Source organism: Rhinolophus ferrumequinum, assembly GCF_004115265.2.
Source record: "Rhinolophus ferrumequinum isolate MPI-CBG mRhiFer1 chromosome 15 unlocalized genomic scaffold, mRhiFer1_v1.p scaffold_54_arrow_ctg1_1, whole genome shotgun sequence".
Lineage (NCBI taxonomy): Eukaryota > Metazoa > Chordata > Mammalia > Chiroptera > Rhinolophidae > Rhinolophus > Rhinolophus ferrumequinum.
Window position 1 is genome coordinate 16,113,790 of NW_022680357.1, and position 17,309 is coordinate 16,131,098.

General features: G+C 43.1%; 2 protein-coding genes across 5 annotated transcripts in view; one reads left to right on the forward strand and one right to left on the reverse strand.

The window, feature by feature from the left end:
• Positions 1 to 11: 11 nt before the first annotated feature.
• Positions 12 to 6,173, reverse strand: ERI2 (ERI1 exoribonuclease family member 2). Of its 2 annotated transcripts, none has more exons than XM_033101391.1 (9): positions 6,039 to 6,173; positions 4,742 to 4,809; positions 4,573 to 4,656; positions 3,934 to 4,061; positions 3,266 to 3,422; positions 2,708 to 2,808; positions 2,357 to 2,438; positions 1,566 to 1,654; positions 12 to 1,370 (listed from the first exon to the last, which is right to left on the reverse strand). In XM_033101391.1, exons 1-9 carry the CDS (start codon positions 6,059 to 6,061, stop codon positions 42 to 44), a joined length of 2,061 nt encoding a protein of 686 aa, XP_032957282.1. In that variant the 5' UTR covers positions 6,062 to 6,173; the 3' UTR covers positions 12 to 41. The 2 variants fall into 2 exon arrangements, with proteins under 2 accessions (XP_032957282.1, XP_032957283.1); XM_033101392.1 differs by lacking the exon at positions 12 to 1,370 and adding an exon at positions 1,373 to 1,423.
• REXO5 (RNA exonuclease 5) overlaps positions 6,056 to 17,309 on the forward strand; it is a 24,852-nt gene continuing 13,598 nt past the window's right edge. Inside the window, exons 1-8 of one of the 3 annotated variants that reach the window (XM_033101389.1) lie at positions 6,056 to 6,170; positions 6,587 to 6,728; positions 7,638 to 7,750; positions 8,778 to 8,904; positions 9,939 to 10,035; positions 12,962 to 13,105; positions 15,451 to 15,539; positions 16,517 to 16,632. In XM_033101389.1, the coding sequence (XP_032957280.1) occupies positions 6,591 to 6,728; positions 7,638 to 7,750; positions 8,778 to 8,904; positions 9,939 to 10,035; positions 12,962 to 13,105; positions 15,451 to 15,539; positions 16,517 to 16,632 (824 nt within the window). In that variant the 5' untranslated portion in view covers positions 6,056 to 6,170; positions 6,587 to 6,590. The other 2 variants (XM_033101388.1, XM_033101390.1) reach the window with 2 other exon arrangements.

Genomic DNA, 17,309 nt, shown 5'->3' on the forward strand with positions numbered 1-17,309 from the left:
CACAATAAAGTAAAACATAGTTTAGATGTAAGGAAAGATTATCAAGTCCTCATTGAAGGTCTGAGTCTCAATGAATTTTCAGTAGAAACATTTACATTTCTGTCACAGATATGGCTTGTTTCTGGAGAACTAAAAGCAAGTCCCCGTGAGGAAGGAGACTGAACTAAGCTCTTGGCTCTTTCCTTTTGAAGCGTTTGTTCCCATTTGAAATAACCACAACATTTTCTGTTTTCTTGGTATTTGCCAATCGGACAACAATAGAAGACTTTTCCATGGTTCGGTCCATTATTAGAAACAACTAGTCTCTTAGATCTCCGGCCACACTTGCATAACGGAGGGGTCATTTTCCCACTCTTCCAAGGCTCCTGTAGGTTCACTGTAGAGGTTAAGACAGAAGAGAGAACCTTCTGACAACTTCTCACTGGGGAGCCATTAGATGATGTAGGCATTTCTTCATGAATGGTGAAGGTCTGTTTTTTTGCTGGTGGGAAAGCAGGGAAACTGGATGGCTTCCTCTTAGTGACACCTAAAAGAGAATGTGTCCCCAAAACTGAAGGATGAGACACACCGGCTTTAACACTGTTGAAGCTACTTGATCTGCACCCAGGTAACTTAAAGTTAGAAACATCTGAACCCGGATCTTTGGCTTCTTTTACATTATAAATAGTAGTATGTGGACTTTTATACACAACTGCCTTAGTGGTCTCAGATTTTCGAGGAGTTTCTTCTGTGCCTGCAAAGTTTTCATGGCTCAGCATTTCAGATTCCTTTAAAACCGTTAATCTTTCTCCAGAATTAAGTGACGTATCTAAGTTTGGGTCACTAATGGGAGGTACACAGTCTGCATTTTGCTCAGGCTGAGATGCTGGCAGTAAAGCTACATCCTCCCAGTCGGCCAGCATAGGCAAACAGTCAAGAGCTGAACTCACTTCCATATCGGAAACATGATTAACAGATGAAAGGGTCGTGGAAACGAGTACCAGTTCTGAACCCATTGTTGAAGCCTTAGATTTGGTGTCCAGTGCACAATGCTCGCTTCTGATTTGCTCCTGCATAGGTGCAGGCAAGCTGGGACTCCGCGAGTGCCACCCCAAAGTAGAGGAGCGAGTGTTGAAGAGAGAGGAACAGCTTTTGGCATTGTGAAGACCCACCCTTATACTGCTCCTAGGTTGCGGCTCGTCTTGCCGTGCCTTTATAGAATTCACACCAACTGACCTCATCTGAACCTTGTCATGGTGACATACTGTATTTTTAGGCTCCCTATCATGTACACTGGGACTCCAAAGGCTACTGTTGCAGGCCGATGTTTCTTCAACTTGATTTGTATTCAGATTTCTGGCCAAAATGTTGGGATTCTTCTTAGGGGGAACCTACGATTCCACAGACAAATCCAACAACTTTAGCAACTGTGCCTCCAGAATTTCTTTAGTATACGTTATATGACCAAAAAAAAAAAAAAAATGTCACCATTGATTATAAATGACTGCACACATGACATCTACATTTCAATGACCCCACAATTACTTCTGGAGTTTGAGACGACAAAAAGGCAAGACACCACTAACCTTGTTCAAGGACCTGGTAATTTTCATTAAGCAACCATCCTTGATCATTTTCCAAGCAAGAAGGGCAGTATTCCGAGAATCATCCAACCCTGAGGAAATAAATATCAAAAACTGAACTTAGTGATACCAGTGTAAAGAAATACGGGGGGTGGGGGGGAACACCACTTAAATAGCAGTTGGAACATGCTGTTAGTTTTATAATCATCTACCAACTTTAATCATGATAAATTAGCCTCGTGGAAAGCTGTGGCAGCCTTCATAAAGAAAGACAAGGTCTCAGACCTTCACAGAGAAGGTGAAAATTTCTCATGCGGTTCCCAAGGTGACCACCATTCTGTACGGACGATGTTTCATGAGTAATCTAACAGTCTTATTCAGTTTTTTCACTAGTCCACTGTGTTATCTGGACATTTGTTTAACCTCCATTGAATTTGGTGAATTCTTTCTTTTTAGCAACTGGAAAACCACAGGTGGTAGTCTTTCTCTTACAATACTTTATGAAAGTAGTAATTTGAAAGTCTTAGAAACAATTTGAATTGTATACAGAGGGTGCCCAAAAATGTACACACATTTTAAGAAAGGAATACCTGTACTAAACTGTAATGCTCAACATATACCGTAACAAAAGATGAATACAAGTCATGTGTATACATTTTTTGGCACACTCAGATTAGGAGCTTTTCTTACACTGAAGAATATTCCTTAATAATGACATCACAAAAAAATGAGATTCACACCAAAGACTTTATAAAATTACTTGCATAATAAAATAATTTTCAATTTATACTAACCAGAATGTTCTCGTCCCAGGAATTCTATTCCCACTTCCTGCAGGGCACCACGTAGTCCTTTTGGTTTCCTCCTATAGAAAATCTAAGCAAATAAATGAGAACATATCTAAAGACATGATTACTATTTCAAAGGCTAGGTGTTAAGCACTTAACTTACTTTCCGTGGACATTTTTAGTTCTACTAGACTTGGGATGTGCTTATTTTTGTTGTGTTATTTTTACCTACTTTAAGAAATGTAGTCATGTGAACATTTCCGAAGAAAACATTTTATTTGTAGGGACCCATACCCACGTGTGGGATAAAGTTTAATCATTTTTCAGTAGAAGGAAAGCGAACATCTTGACCCTTACCTTGTAAGTTGCTCTGAGATCAATCCAAGAATTTAAGAACACAGGTTTTAACAGCTGTTTTCTTTTGCACTCATATTCCAGGCAAACCCCCAAGTCCCAATCTGCATTAAATATATTAAAATAGAACAAAGTCAATGATGCCATCGGTTTTTACTTATATTATCATCATTTATAAATAAAATGCCCGTTTTCCCTTTCATGTCTACATTAGTGCAAAATTATAAAAGCAAAGGATATGAGTTGAATGAGAACTCTTTTTATTCAACTTTGTAAAAAATAGCATGAGTTTTCACTAAATCATCTTTGCCTGGACTCAGAAGAACAGAAAGGAACAATCTAGAAAGATTCTTAAAGTTAAACCTTAAATTTTGAGGTATCCCAGAATGGTAATTTTTAAAATATGAATACATTTACTTTTCTTGGTTAACATCTGCTAGGCCCTTGGATTTCTTTTCCCGGCCCAGGAGTTGAACAAGTAAAATTCTCACTAGAGATAAAGAACTACATAGTGGCAATACTACTCATTTATGATAAATAGATACAACATTTTTTTTTTACCTGACCAAGTAACAAATGCACATAATTTTACTTCAGAAGTAGATATATCTGAAACCCCAGCAGCAAAAATGATTTTCTTCTGTTGCTGAATCTTCTGAATCCATTTACAGAACTGGGATAAGCAAATCTTCAGAGGGACCCCTTCATCAACTTGATCCTGAAGAGAGTCACAAAATCTCAATTGAAAAACCGAATTCCATAATTACTGGGCACATAATTAGGCACCGTGGGGGACATAACAAAGAAGAGGTTCTAAGTGACAAAGACTTTATTTAGTGAAAAGATGTTAAAATACAGGGGAAAGTGATAATACAATGAGAACTCTGCAAGGTAAGACAAATTAAGTTGACCAATCTAAAAATCACACAGAAATATAATAATTAAACCCAGACCGACAGAAATTTGATGTATTTAATTTCCATAAAATAAGTTTGATATTCATTTTTACAACACTATTCTTCCTAAGTTTTAAAGATTCCAGTGGATTTCCGGAGGGGACGTTTTCCACTCCTAACACTGAATAAATTTAATTCTAAATGGTATATAGCTTTTATTTTCTTTTTGAAACTGATTTCTGGATTTTAATATTTGGAGCACACCTGCTTGTTTTTTGTTGGCGGTGGGGGAGGTGTGTGTGAGAAGAGAGGTAGGAAAAGGGAAGGACATACCTGCTTTATACCTGTCAGCTCCGTGCAAAATTCAGAAAGAATTGGATGTTCCTGAGGCTGAACGTAAGTATGGAACTCAGACTGAATTTCTCCAGTTGATGTGTTCAGAAGTACTGCTGGAAATTCAACTACATGAAAGAATCATCAATTGACACTTGAATATGTGTAACTTAAATTAATGCTGTAATCACTCTAAATTAAACATATTGCCATCATTATAGCATTATAAAACAATCATTGTTTCAGTAAAAGCAAATGACAGTGTGATGTGATGGTTATAATCAAGTTATGCCAAAGAATAAGTTAAAAATGTCAAAGTTATGAGTATATCTATTTAAAATTCTTGAATATACTTCCACAATAAAATATAAAGACCACATATGTGGAAGGTGAAATGTACCTCTTTTGGCAAAGGTATTTTTTTCAGCTTCTATGCAATTCAGGTTTTGTATGTATTCCTAAAACAAGTGTTTTATGTGATGACACATTAGGCTTTCCTTTTTTTGTCAAGTCAGGTTTTAGAGTAAACTGCCAATTTACAGGCCATCTCGTTTTCTTTAACTGTTGACTGGTTTATATCTACAAACTTTAAAGTGACTCATCTAATGCTGGTTTTGGCCACTGGCAGTCCAGACTTACTTATTTCCTGGCTCTGGTGGCGTTTCCCATCATTCCAACATGTCGACTCAAAATCAATGACAATCAAGTAGTCAAATAATTGCTCTGCAAAAGATCAGGGTGTCCTTTGCTTTACCAGTGTTAAAAGTGCAAGGTCCAAAATAGAAAGAAACTAAAGCATACTACTTACTGGATTTGCTTCTTCCTAGATTTCCATTTGCTGGTGCTATTGACTTTCTTCTAATTAATCCAAGCTGCCTAAAAATGTAAAACAACCGCATCTGTTCAAACAACTCATTCACATTCCTATTTGAATAGGCTAACAAACTAATGGTGTAACTCTCATTATTACTGTATTAATATATTGTGATGGAGAGGAAACTGAACCAGACTTGGAGAGCAAAAGACTTTGGTTCTTGCACTAACTGCCACCCTCTCTTTTGATTCCAGTAGTCCTGTTACATGCACGGACCTCAAAGTACATATTTGCAAACCTAGGCTAAATTCTTGGTGCTACCCTTATTTTACAGTAATACTGAAGAACTCAAGTGATTGCAGAGGTGAAAATGCACGGAAAAGCTTAAGTTAGTTTTGCCTTCGCATTTTTAAGCGCCGTCTGATAATATGTACAAGGCAGTTCTGAGGGGACAGCCCTCTGGGAGCTTCAACACCTGGGTCAGGAAACTAGACATCCATGGTAAACCATGCAAGGTAACGTAGGCTAAAGGATCCCCATTGTTCCCCTGAGTTCACAGAACGGGAGGAGTTGACCGAAGTCTTGAGTGCAGGTGAGACAAGCTCCTTTGATGAGTAGTCGAGTTTAACGAGGCAGACAGACACCCCCGGGTCTGCTTTTGTTTATTTAAGAGGTGTGATGGGAGTTGGGAAGAGCAGCTAATTCACTGATTCTTACTACCTAGCCGCCCCTGAACGAAGACGGTGCTGTCATTTGGTCCTCAACAACTGCGCAAGGTAGTCACGTTGGCTACCTATATTTAATGAATGAGAAAGCGAATTCCGTCATTTGCCGAAGGGCACATATTTGATAGGTGAACCCCGGATCTCCCCGACTCTGAAGCCCGTGCTTTTCGCTAATACATGACTCTCTCCTAGGAAATCGGGAAGGTGCAGGAACCAGGGAGAAGGCCACACCGATTCCCGTCCCGAATGAAACGGATCACTAGGAAGTGGGGGACGGGGGTGCACAGCCTGACGGGGACGATGGGGGCTGAGACCTCCGAACGGTCCACGCGGCGCTGTCCAACCGTCCCCCCGCGCTCAGAACGCGCCGACACGGGCTCCAGAGCACACAGTCGAGAACCCAGCTCCTCCCACCCTCGCTCGTGGGGCGACGCGAGGCTCGAGGCCCAGGTTGCAGCCCGAGCCCGCGACGCAGGTGGGACACGCGGGGGCTGCCCCCTGCCCCGCCCCCTCGGACACCAGCTCGCGACCAGGGCCCGCCCCCCGCCCGGGGCCCCCTCACGCACCGCGCCAGCCTCTTGGTCGCCATTCCCGACACGCCCCTCTCTCAACGGCCCAACTGCCGGAAGTCGCGCGACCCCCACTTCCGGTCCGTCCTAACGGCTGAACCAGCTGCTTCGCCGACCGTTACGGCGCAGGTGGGGGCGGAGGCGGGTCGGCCAGTGCTCCCGCGGGGCTGCTCTTCGGCGATCTCGAGGTCCGAGCGGTGTGGGGAGTGGCTTTGGGCGGGGGAGCCGCGCGGCAGCGCCCCTTTCCCTTGTTGTCCAACCGGCGGAGGCGCGATCGGCCGTTGGGGAACCGTTTCGAGCCCGGAGTGCGGCGCAGGCGTTAAAGCCGTGCGGCCGGAGGCGGCGCTGTTTTCTCCGCGGCGAAACGGGCCAGATCGTGGCACCCTCGCTTGGCGCGGCGGGCGAGAGCGGTGTGGGAACCGAGGGGAGGATCTAACGGAGGCCGTAGGTTCTCGAAGCCGCTGCTGCTCCCGGCGCCTCTCGGGGGGCGGCCCAGGGCATCCAGGCGTCGGGTGCCCTCAGCGCCCACTCATCTTTCTCCACAGCCTCATGGAGCCAGAGAAGGAAAACACCGAGAGGCCCCCCAAGAGGGGCCGGAAGAGGAGGCAGGCCCCGAGCCAGCTGGGCGGGGCGGCCGAGGCGCTGCGGGCCGGTTGGGAACGTGAGGAGAGACATCCCCAGGTCAAGGTGAGCAACGCGGGGAGCCCGACTGCGAGGCCCGGGGCCCTTTGGAGCCCCCCCGGCCCTCGCCCCGCCGCCTTGGGGGCCCCGGTCGCTGGCGAGGCCCACCCACCTCTCGGGTCCGTACACGGGAATGGGGCCGATGGTGATGGTTTCGACCTGGTCGAGTGCCTGGCACATAAGGTGTGAACACAGGGTCCGTTCACTCAACAAATGGTCATTGGGGTCTTCCGTGCGCCAGGAATTGTCGTCGGTTCTGGGATTATCCCGGGCCCGGCGGCCGTGCGATCGACATCCCAGCAGGGGAACGGTAAGGCCGAGGGGCATCTGTACCCGTCGTCAGACGCCGTTGTTAGGCGCTGCCCGAGGCAGGCACTCGGGGTACTTCAGGGAACACGGAGAAGGCCCCTTCCTTCCATGGACAGAGACGGAAGATAATAGGATGAGTAAGTCCTGCAGTAGGTTAGAAAGGAATGAGCGCTATCAAAACGTTTTTGATTAAAACAGGATTCCCTGTTTCTTCTTTTTTTTTTTTTGATTGGTAGAACAATTTTTTAAAGGTTAATGTGGTAAGAAAGGTAAGGAAATCGATAATCTCAATCATTTTTTATTTGGAAACAATCTTCAACTTACAGAAAAGTTGTGAGAACAGGACCATAAACTTCCCCCGACCAACATGTGTAGTAGTTGCCAGCACAACCGTCCATCCCCCAAGCCCCCCTTTTTTAATGTATCTTTTATACAAACAATCCTACAAGACCACAATGTTGTTTTAGACCTTCCTTTCCGATGAATTAGAACCCTCCTTATGTTTGGATGTATCCTAAATTAATCAAATTGGAAAATGTTAATAATTTGCCTTGCTTTGTTGCTATTCTTGATAACAATTTCTTATGCCCTGACTTGCCTTTACAGAAAGCACGCTTATCTACCATTTTATTTACCGAAAACTGGGAAGTAACCCACGAGCAGCTATGTGGATTGCTGAAGTATGCAGTTATGGGCAAATCCAGTGTTCCTAAACCCAGGTAAGAGATGAACTGAAATGGTGGGTATAGACCTGAGGTTTCAAAGTGGTGTCTAGAGGGCCGTATCTGCCTTAACTGACATGACTGGTTTGCCATCCAGAATGTCCTAAAAAAAATTTTATGCTGGTTGCCAACAATTTTATTTGGGAATTCCTTTTATAAAAATCCAGATTTTTGACTTCTTCAAAAGCTCAGAGATCTGGCAACTGTGCCTGTATTCCCACATGGCAACAATTTGCTAAAGCTGAATGGTGGCTTCCCCCGTTCAGATCAGTCACGTGCACTTGAGTGTCCCACCTGGCCTGCTTCCTTTATTACATTGTCTGGCCGCTAGACGTATTTTGGTTTGTAACCCCCAAAGGAGAACCAATTGAAATGACATAACCATGTGTTAAGAATCTGTCTTTTTTCTCCCTGTCAAAAATAAAGGACAAAGAGAATTTTACTATTCTGATATTCTCAATGCCATTATTAAATGTCTAATGAACACTGCTTTTGTATATGGACCAATAGAGAGATTTTCAAATTCACACATCTGTCTAGGGGAGGCTGACTAGACAGATCCCTCAAAAGCCATCTTCTGCATTGACAAATAAGTATCGCCATTGGTCTGTCAGTTTATCTAAAACTGGCTTTCTTGCAGCCAGTCATGATTACCTGCCGAGGAAGAACTGCCCAGCAGGCTGGGATCTTGCAGATATGCCTTTGTAAAGTGAACTTGGTTCCTATTGAAAACAAATCTGAGTTTAAGATTTGAAGCAAATCTTAACAGGATTTTGGATTTGAATACATTGCACTTCACATGGTAGCCGCCTTGATTTGAATGTAACAAATTATTATCTCAAGACGTGTTTACTTGAATTCTGTGCCCTAATAGCCGCTTTCCGTCCATTTCTGGGCAGTCAGTGAGTGGTGATAAACTCCATTAGCTGTTGCCCACTGCTTTTTCCCTCCCGCACTTCCTATCTGTCTGCCTATAACTGACTTGCCAGTATCACTTAGCAGTGTTGGTTTGATTTTTCAACAGCTGGTGCCAGCTTTTTCACCAAAACAACCTGAACAACGTGGTGGTTTTTGTACTACAGGGGATGAGTCAGCTACACTTCTACAAGTTCTACATGGAGTTTGGGTTTCTCCGAAAGGCATTCAGACACGTAAGTTAGGAGACCTTGTATTGGGGCCTGAGTCTCGCCCTGCCCCCTAGAGACCAGGGCAGCATCTCAGACCCGGCTCTTTGCAGCCTGAGTGAACAAGTGGCGGGTTGTGGAGCAAAAGCACCAAGCTGCAGAGCTCTTGTGTTGAGATTGAGTTTGTCTCTGGTTTTTGGGGGGGGATCGAGGCAAAACACCTACTCCCAGATTGCAGTCTGTAGTTCCTAGGCTGATCGTATCCTGTTTCATTTGGGCTATGGTGTTTTCAAAAATTGTAAAATTGACATGAAATCAGTTTTCCGGCCTCTCTCGACAACATCACAAGATGGGGCACCCTTAGAACAGTATCTGCGGCTAAAAAGCAGCACGTGCTGGCTGTCCTTTGTCCCCCAGCCGCCTCCTTTCTCTAGTGGACTGTTTCATCCATTTACCCCTGGGGCATTGGAGTTGGTGCGCCCTCATTGAATCTCCTTGGGTCTCTTTCTTTTCTGCTTTCGTTTATTGAACGCTCCCTATGTGCTAGGTCCCACATTATTCAAGCTGCGAATGTCAGCTTTAATTCTCACAGTAGTCCTGTAAGACACAGATGCTTTCTTATTCCCATTTTATACATGAGGAAACTGAATGACTTTTCCAGGTTACAGCTAGTAGGTGGTGGCACTGGCATTTAAGCCCAGGTGAGCCTGAGGCTGGAGCCCTACATCGCTTTGCTATTCATCTGTCCTAACAACCTGGCGTGCCATCCACTGAAGTAATAGATATGGGAGTGCTTTGAAAAATAGAAGGGACTTTCCTTTTCTAAGTCAGACATTTCTGCAATGTTTGTCTTTCTTACCAGGTGTAATCAGAGACGCAAAATACATTTCTGGGATGGGATAAATGCAGCTTCACTTACCTGTAAGGAAACAGTCCTCATTTTACAACACACACAATGCAGGTCCAGACCTCTGGCATTGAGCTGACAGTAAAGCCTAAGTCTTTGACAGCATTTTAGCTGCTTTCGAGCATTTTTGTGAAATCCTGTTACGTATTTTCAGAAATTCCGCTTGCCTTCTCCATCATCTGATTTTCTAGCTGATATCATTGGGCTGCAAAAGAAAGAAACAACTGAGGATTTGTCCAAGCTGAGCACAGGTAAGGCCGTGACTCCGGTTTGATGATTTGCTCATTCTAAAAGGTACTATGGATATGCTTGTAAGTAGGTTTAACAGTCAATTTTATTCTTGTAAACAACAAAACTCAATTCTGATTTAACCAGAAAAGCAAATTTTTTAAAGGGGAAAAATGGATAAGTACCCAGAGAAATGAGACAACAGAAACTATAGTTGGGATTCATGCCTCAGAAACCATCTGGTTAGGTTTCCCCTGGATATCGCTAACATTGGACTTTTAGAATTGCTGTGAATAATTTTTAAACTGTCACTGTGTCTTTGTACATGCAAGTGTACAGATCGGAAGGAAGAGCTTGCCTTTGATGGCTATAAGGGACACCCACAATTACTACTCACAGTGAGGAATAAGCAGGAGGTTTAGATACTGGCCAGCAAAAAGGAAAAAATCCACGATAGCAATGTTTTTCAAACTGGGGGTTACATCCATTAGAAAGTTGTAGCTAACCTGTTTTGAGTGGAAGGAAGGAGGTAATTGGTATCAGAGTTCATTACACACTGTAAGGTGAGTGATGCTTTTTGTGTGTTCAGAAATAATTAAATAGTTGCATATTTGCACTCAAGGGACATGGAAAAAGGGGTAAGGAGTAACCAGTGATTCCTGCCCGTCTCCTCCCACACTGTTTCCCATTATCCTATGTCTCAGGCATCTAGTGTCCTACCCTTCCATTCTCTTCTCCTTCCTATAGATGCCCACACATGAGCCCACATATGACCTGCACTGTATTTTAAACATCTTTGAGTAAATAAGAGTAGTCCTTACGAGACTCAGTGCTCATGTAAAAACATTGACTTGTAAAAGGAAAGATCTAATCAGGAAAAAGAAATTTGATTTGGCTGAAGAATATCTAGATTGTTGGGGGTGACTGGATGGGGGCGGGGATGGAATCCGTGGGGAGTGGTGAGATGAGGCTGGACAGGTCTGTGAAAGCCGACATGTCCTCCTGCAGGAAACACTGTGCTGAGGACTTCGGGTTTCATTCTGTGGGGACCAGGGAGCCAGAGGCTTACGGCCTCTCTGTCCTCTTAAACATTTCACTTTGTTTTCCCCATCCTAAGTATCAAAGTTCCCAAGGTATGATCCAGAGCACACTGATCTTCCTGTGGAATCGATTCCAAATTCAGTCTTTCCTTTGGAACACTCATCTGTTCTTTCCAAGTTTCTCTGTCACTCTGTGGATAACTCCTATACCTTCATCTCTAGGTCTGATTTCCCAGACTCCAGGCTGCATTTTCAGCTGCCTGCTGGCTGTTGCTACTTGGACATTCACTGTCCCCTGAATCGTAACATAGCTAGAAGCATTTTTCTTATCCCAAAATAACAGGCTTCCGTCTTCAAATCCCCTTTTCTGTTGGTACCATTTTTCTCTAGGACACCGGTCTTGAATTTTAGAATTGCTTTTCTTGTAGCTCCTTATCCCCAGTCTGCGTGGCTCATTCCCTTTGCTCATGTCAATCTCTGTTCCGATGTCACTTTATAAGAGCGACCCCCCTGATCATAAATAGATAACAGTAGGAATCCTTTTCCTGCCCCAGCTCTCCCGCTCCTCCTTTCCCTCCTTTACTTTTCTCCATAGTCCTTATCCTCACGTGATGTATTATGTTAGTTTATTGTCCATCTTCCCAACTAGAATTAAAGTTCCATGGAGAATTTTGTTGATTTTGTTCACTGGGGACTTGCAAGTGGCCAAAACAATGTCAGGCATGTATTCAGTAAGTACTTTATTGACTGAATTGCATTGTTCTGTCACTATGCTCTTTCAGTTTTTCTTGTGTAATGTGTCTTTCGTATATTCTTTTTCCTCCGTCTTTTCCACCGTCTTAATCCAGACCTTTTCTCATTTCTCTGCTCCATTTTCTACGTATCTTTGAGGTTGATCTTTTTTAAAATCGGGTTTGGTTATGCCACTTTCTTTCTCAGGAACTTTTTGTCCCCCAGTATGTACCGAATGATGGACTAAAGTCCTAGCTCTTGAGCCTGGCATTCACCGGGGTCTACAATTTCCTTTTGTCCTCTTCTGTCAAAATTGTTACCTACACGCCTCTCTTACAGACCTTTTCTTCTCCTGACTGGTCTTGTCACTGAACCTGGTATGACATCTCTGCTTTGGCCTGGAATGCTCTCTTTCTACTGATGACACTTGGGCCTTTTTGGTTGCAAGGACCAGATGTCATTCGGGCCACCTAAGTGAGAGGGGTATTTGAAGAGTGCACGTGGGCCAGGGAGCCATCAGGACTCTAAGTATCTCTGTGAAGACCCGTTCTCTGTCCATTTTGTGGCATCTTTGTCTTTGATTCTCTTCTGACTGGTCATTTTCTATTTTTCCTGGTTCAATTCTGAAAGCAGGCTTAGCTAATTACCATCGTCACTTTAGAACACATCCTGAAAAGGACTATCAAGTCACTGGTCACTTTATGGGTGGGTCCCTCCTAAGCCAGGTCCCCACTCTTGATACTTCTTATCAGTGACCACCTCTGCTTAAAGAGCAGGCTGTTGCTTTAGCAAGTGGTGAGGGATGGAGTCAAGTCAGCTCAGTGACCTGTTAGGAGGAGCAGGCGCTGTAACGGGCAGGTCTCATATACTCGCTATCTGAATTCTGCCTTTTCTTCAAGACCCAGCTAATCTGGACTTCCCTTGCACCACCTCTGGACACCCCAGCCAGGGTACTCTTCCTTTCCTTTTTATAGCTGTTGTTATTCTACCTATTTGGAACTTATTTTCTCTGTGTGCCCATAATTATTGGAGTGCGAGCTCCTTAAAAGTTGGGGTTGGATCTTACACGTCGTTTCATCTCCACCATCTTCACCCTACACAAGGTTTAAGAGACATGTCCTCTGAGGTCTCTTACACACAAAGTCTAACGTACATTCAATTGTGCTTCTTGTTTCAGGGTCTTTACCTTCTGCCAGTTCAAAAGTCAGCATCAACCTGCAAGATGACCCCATCATTCAAAAGTATGGCTCTAAGAAAGTGGGCATTATCAAATGCCTTCTCACAAAGGAGGAAATGAAAACATTTCACTTTCCATTACAAGGTTGGTTTAGATTTAATCTGATGTTGGTAACAATGGAAGAAGACCTAGCAGTTTAAAAATATTACTAGAAAGTTCATTTTTGGGGGCTGCTTTCCAAGTGACTTATTCCATTCCATCTTCTGTTGTTGAGGAAATACTTTTAAGTGCAATGTTTCCTAAAGTGTAGGACGTGTACCATGATTCCTAAAGTGATGCTTTTAGGTCATAGGAGAACGTGCCTTAAATAGCACTGAAATATTTAATTAGAAATCCCTCTTGTAGTTTTCTTTCATTCCTTCTCAGTATATTAAAAAGAAGTCCGTGTGTCTTGAACACTTCTCTAATACTTTTAATTCTCCCCCCACTCCAACCTCACGCTCATTTTCTTCAATGAGTAGACCAGGTCTGGTCTCAGAGCCTTGGTCAGTTATGTAGTGAGAATTTAATAAAAATGGTGTGATTTCATTTTATCTTCTTAATCACAGCAGTGATGTTAAATTTCCTTTAAAAAAAAAGCCATTGAGATATAATTAAACTACCATACAATTCACCCATTTAAAGTATATAATTCATTATTTTTGAAGATGTTTACAGAGTTTTTTACAACCATCACCAAGTGTCAATTTTGGGACACTTTTATCAGCCCAAAAGAAACCCCATACTGTCTTTTCCCCCAGCGTCCTTAGGCCGTGGCAACCACTAAACTACTTTCTGTCTATAGATTTACATATTGTGGACATTTCACATTCATGGAGTCTTACAATACGTGGCCTTTTGTAACTGGCTTCTTTCATTTAGCATAAAGTTTTTCAGGTTCATCCATGTTGTGGCATGTATCTAGTACTTTGTTTATTTTCATTCTAATTATATTTCATGTATGGCTGTATCACTTTTTATTTACTCATCAGTTGATGAACATTTGGGTTGTTTCCGTTTGGCTATTATGAATAACGCTGCTGTGAACATTTGGGAACAAGTTTTTGTTTGGACACGTTTTCATTTTTCTTGGGTATACACCTAGCAGTGGATCATAGGCTATCTCTGTGTACCCTTTTGGGAATTACCAGACTATTTTCCAAAGCAGCTGCACCGTCTTCTATTCCCTCCAGCAGTGCGCAAGGGTTCCAATCTCTGCACATCCTCCCCAACATTTGTGATTCTGTCCTTTGGCTCCTGCCCTTCCTAGTGTGTATGAAGTGTTATCTCATTACGATTTTGACTTGCATTTATTCCTCTGAAGGCTGACGAGCATCTTTTCATATGCTTGTTGGCCATTTGTGTACCTCTCAGATCTGTCCATTTTTTAACTGGGCTGTCTTTTTTATTGTTAGAGTTTTTTAATATATTCTGGGAACAAATTTCCTTTTTTATTGAAGTGAAAAAGCTATCTGTCAAATGGAGTTAATAGTTTATCTATCGTAGGATTGCCATGGGGATTTAAATGAGTTAATGTACAAACAGCATTTAGCACGGTGCTGGAAAAAAGTTAGTTTTTGTTATTATTGCCACTGATGATATAGGTGAGGGGGCAGCAAGCATAACGTCTCCCAGATTTGGGGATGCCTCTCTTTCCTGATCTAGATCATATTTTGATTATTTTAATTGTAACCAGTTGGAAACTTCAGGGTACCGTGACATAGAAGCTGGGCGAAGCTTTTCATCCTCCTTTGTTTCTAGTCAAACAAGATCTAGGTGTTGTCTTTACTGTTTCAGCTTCTGTCTGAGGTAGCAATCTTCAATGACTCAAATGCTTTTGGGCCTCTAAGCTGAATATGCCTGGTTATTGATTTAAGGTACACAACAGAGGACACGCCCTAAACCTACAGCTGAGCCTCAGTAGGGAATTTTCAGGCTATGATTCCAGAAAATGGAGGCACGTTTCTAAACAGATCTCAGAGAAATCTCAAAGGTGGAGCTAGGTGCAGGGATGTGCATGGTGAATATTACTTAAACCTTTTGCTTCTAGTGAAATCCTTTTAGATTTCTATTATGGTGGAATCTCACTCCTACTTTTACTAGTTTAGGAAAGCAAAATGCCACATGCAGGCATTTCTATACTTCCTTCAACCTCCCTTAGTGCCTGCATGGAAAAGGCCCAGCACTTTGGATTTATCCACAATTTAGTTATAATCTCTTTTCTCATAGGAGGCAAAATTGTTGCTGGGTAACTGTCAGGAAGTCCAGGCCTAGTCTTCCCTGGAATAGTAATCTTCTCCCAGAATATTCGTCTTTATATTTTAAGTGTGTGACACGGAGAAGGTGGCCAGCAAATGTGTTATTTCTGTTTCCCCTGGATGAATCTAAGAGTGATATTTACCTTCTCTAGTTCTAAAGGCAAATGATTTTATAATTCCTTTCCCTCCTAGGTTTTCCTGACTGTGAAAACTTTGTACTTACCAAATGTAACGGTTCTGTAACAGACAACAGCCCTCTCTTTGGACTTGACTGTGAAATGGTAAGCAGCGTTTGGATTTTTCAGCTGGAGTATTGCAAACTAGAATCTAGTAGACCAGTGAACCAGTGCATTCCGTTCCGTATTCAGTTTAAATAACCGAAAGTAGGCCCTTTTACTTACAAATTCAAAAACTGGATCTTTGCTCCAGGATGAAGAATAAATGTGACGTAAGTTTTCTGTCTAGTTGCTGTGTTTAAGGAGACCCTCCCTGTACATTGCTAGGAGTTTCTCCTTCTGTCTTTTGAACAGTGTTTTGTTGTCTTGAAGACGTTGCCTCAATTATCAGGAGTTTGGCTTAGTTTTGTACATTTAAGATCAGAAGCAGGACTTCCCCTGCTGAAGCTCCCTTGCGTTTTGCTCTGTCTAATTAGTAAGTCTCCTTTCAAAGACAGTGCATCCTCTCTCGCTTAGTGCTTAGGTAACAGTTTCTCAATTCTTAACTGAGTGGTTAAGAGCTACAGGGCTGGAGCCTGTCATAACACAGCCTGTATCCTGGCTTTGACCGTTAGTGGCTGTGTCATTTGAACATACTCCCTAACCTCCGTCAGCCTCAGCTTTTCCCTCTGTGAAGTGGGACTAACAGAGGCGACCTCAAAGGGTTATTGTGAGGTGGTATGTACAAAGTGGCTTAGCACCGCAAAAGATGATAAACGTGTGCTCATAGGGATTACTTATGAGTGGTACTTAGCTAAGTACCATGTATGGGATGTAGCAGATACTCGATAAATGGTACAATTATGATTGATGCTATTTCCATTCATCTTCCTTGAGCACATCCTTCCCGGAGAAATTGTATGGTCACTTACCTGAAGTGTAACATTCAGCAAGCCTCCCTTGTTTTAATTTCATGCATACTGGGTCCTCCAGTCAGCAAAAGGCTGTGCATGGTCACAGGGACCCCAGTAGGTTCGGGCCGATGGCGGTGATATGGTTCCACAGTTGCAGTTCAGAGGCCTGACTACACCCTGGTCTTTCAGTGCCTCACGTCCAAGGGGAGAGAACTGACACGCATCGCGCTGGTCGCTGAAGGAGGTGTCTGTGTCCTGGATGAACTCGTGAAGCCTGACAACAAGGTTTTGGACTACCTCACCAGGTATTTTACCCCTTGCCTTCAGCTCTTCCTAGAGCTGGCAGACTAGAGTGGCATCAACTTCACAGGAATAGCCTGAGGCTCCTGCCTGGTTAGGTATTATCTACTTACATTTATCAAGGAAAAGGCCGGGTCCACAACTGGCAATGCTTGCACTGAGATGGCAGTGTCAGTGGATACTGACTGCTCTTACCTTGCTTGGTCTCTCATCCTCCTGTGACCTTCAGTCAGCGGGATAGTATCTTCCTCGTCATGGACTCTCCCAGTCCTAATCATTATCTGGCAACTGCCAAACAACTGGAGATTTGTTTCTGCTAAGATCTCATCTGAAAAATCTGCAAATCATTTGGCAGTCACGAGTTAGATGTTAGTCCTTCAGCCTCGACCTCAAAAACCAAAACAAAACCAAGTTTTTCCATAACAGAAATCTGAAGCTCAAAAATGTTAGCCTAGTCACATGTAATTTCAGAGTGTACACGTTACCAAAAAAAGGCAGCGAAACATGACTGTTTCTGCCCATTGAAGTTGCACCTATAGATTCCTGCTTCCTTAGGGCCCAGAGAAGCCGTCATAGTGCTAAAAGCTGTCCTGACGTGACAATTAGACCGTTTTCTTAGGAAACAGTCAGGGTGGCAAAAATGTATGTATACGTGTGTTTGTCACAGCAGTACAAAATTAGG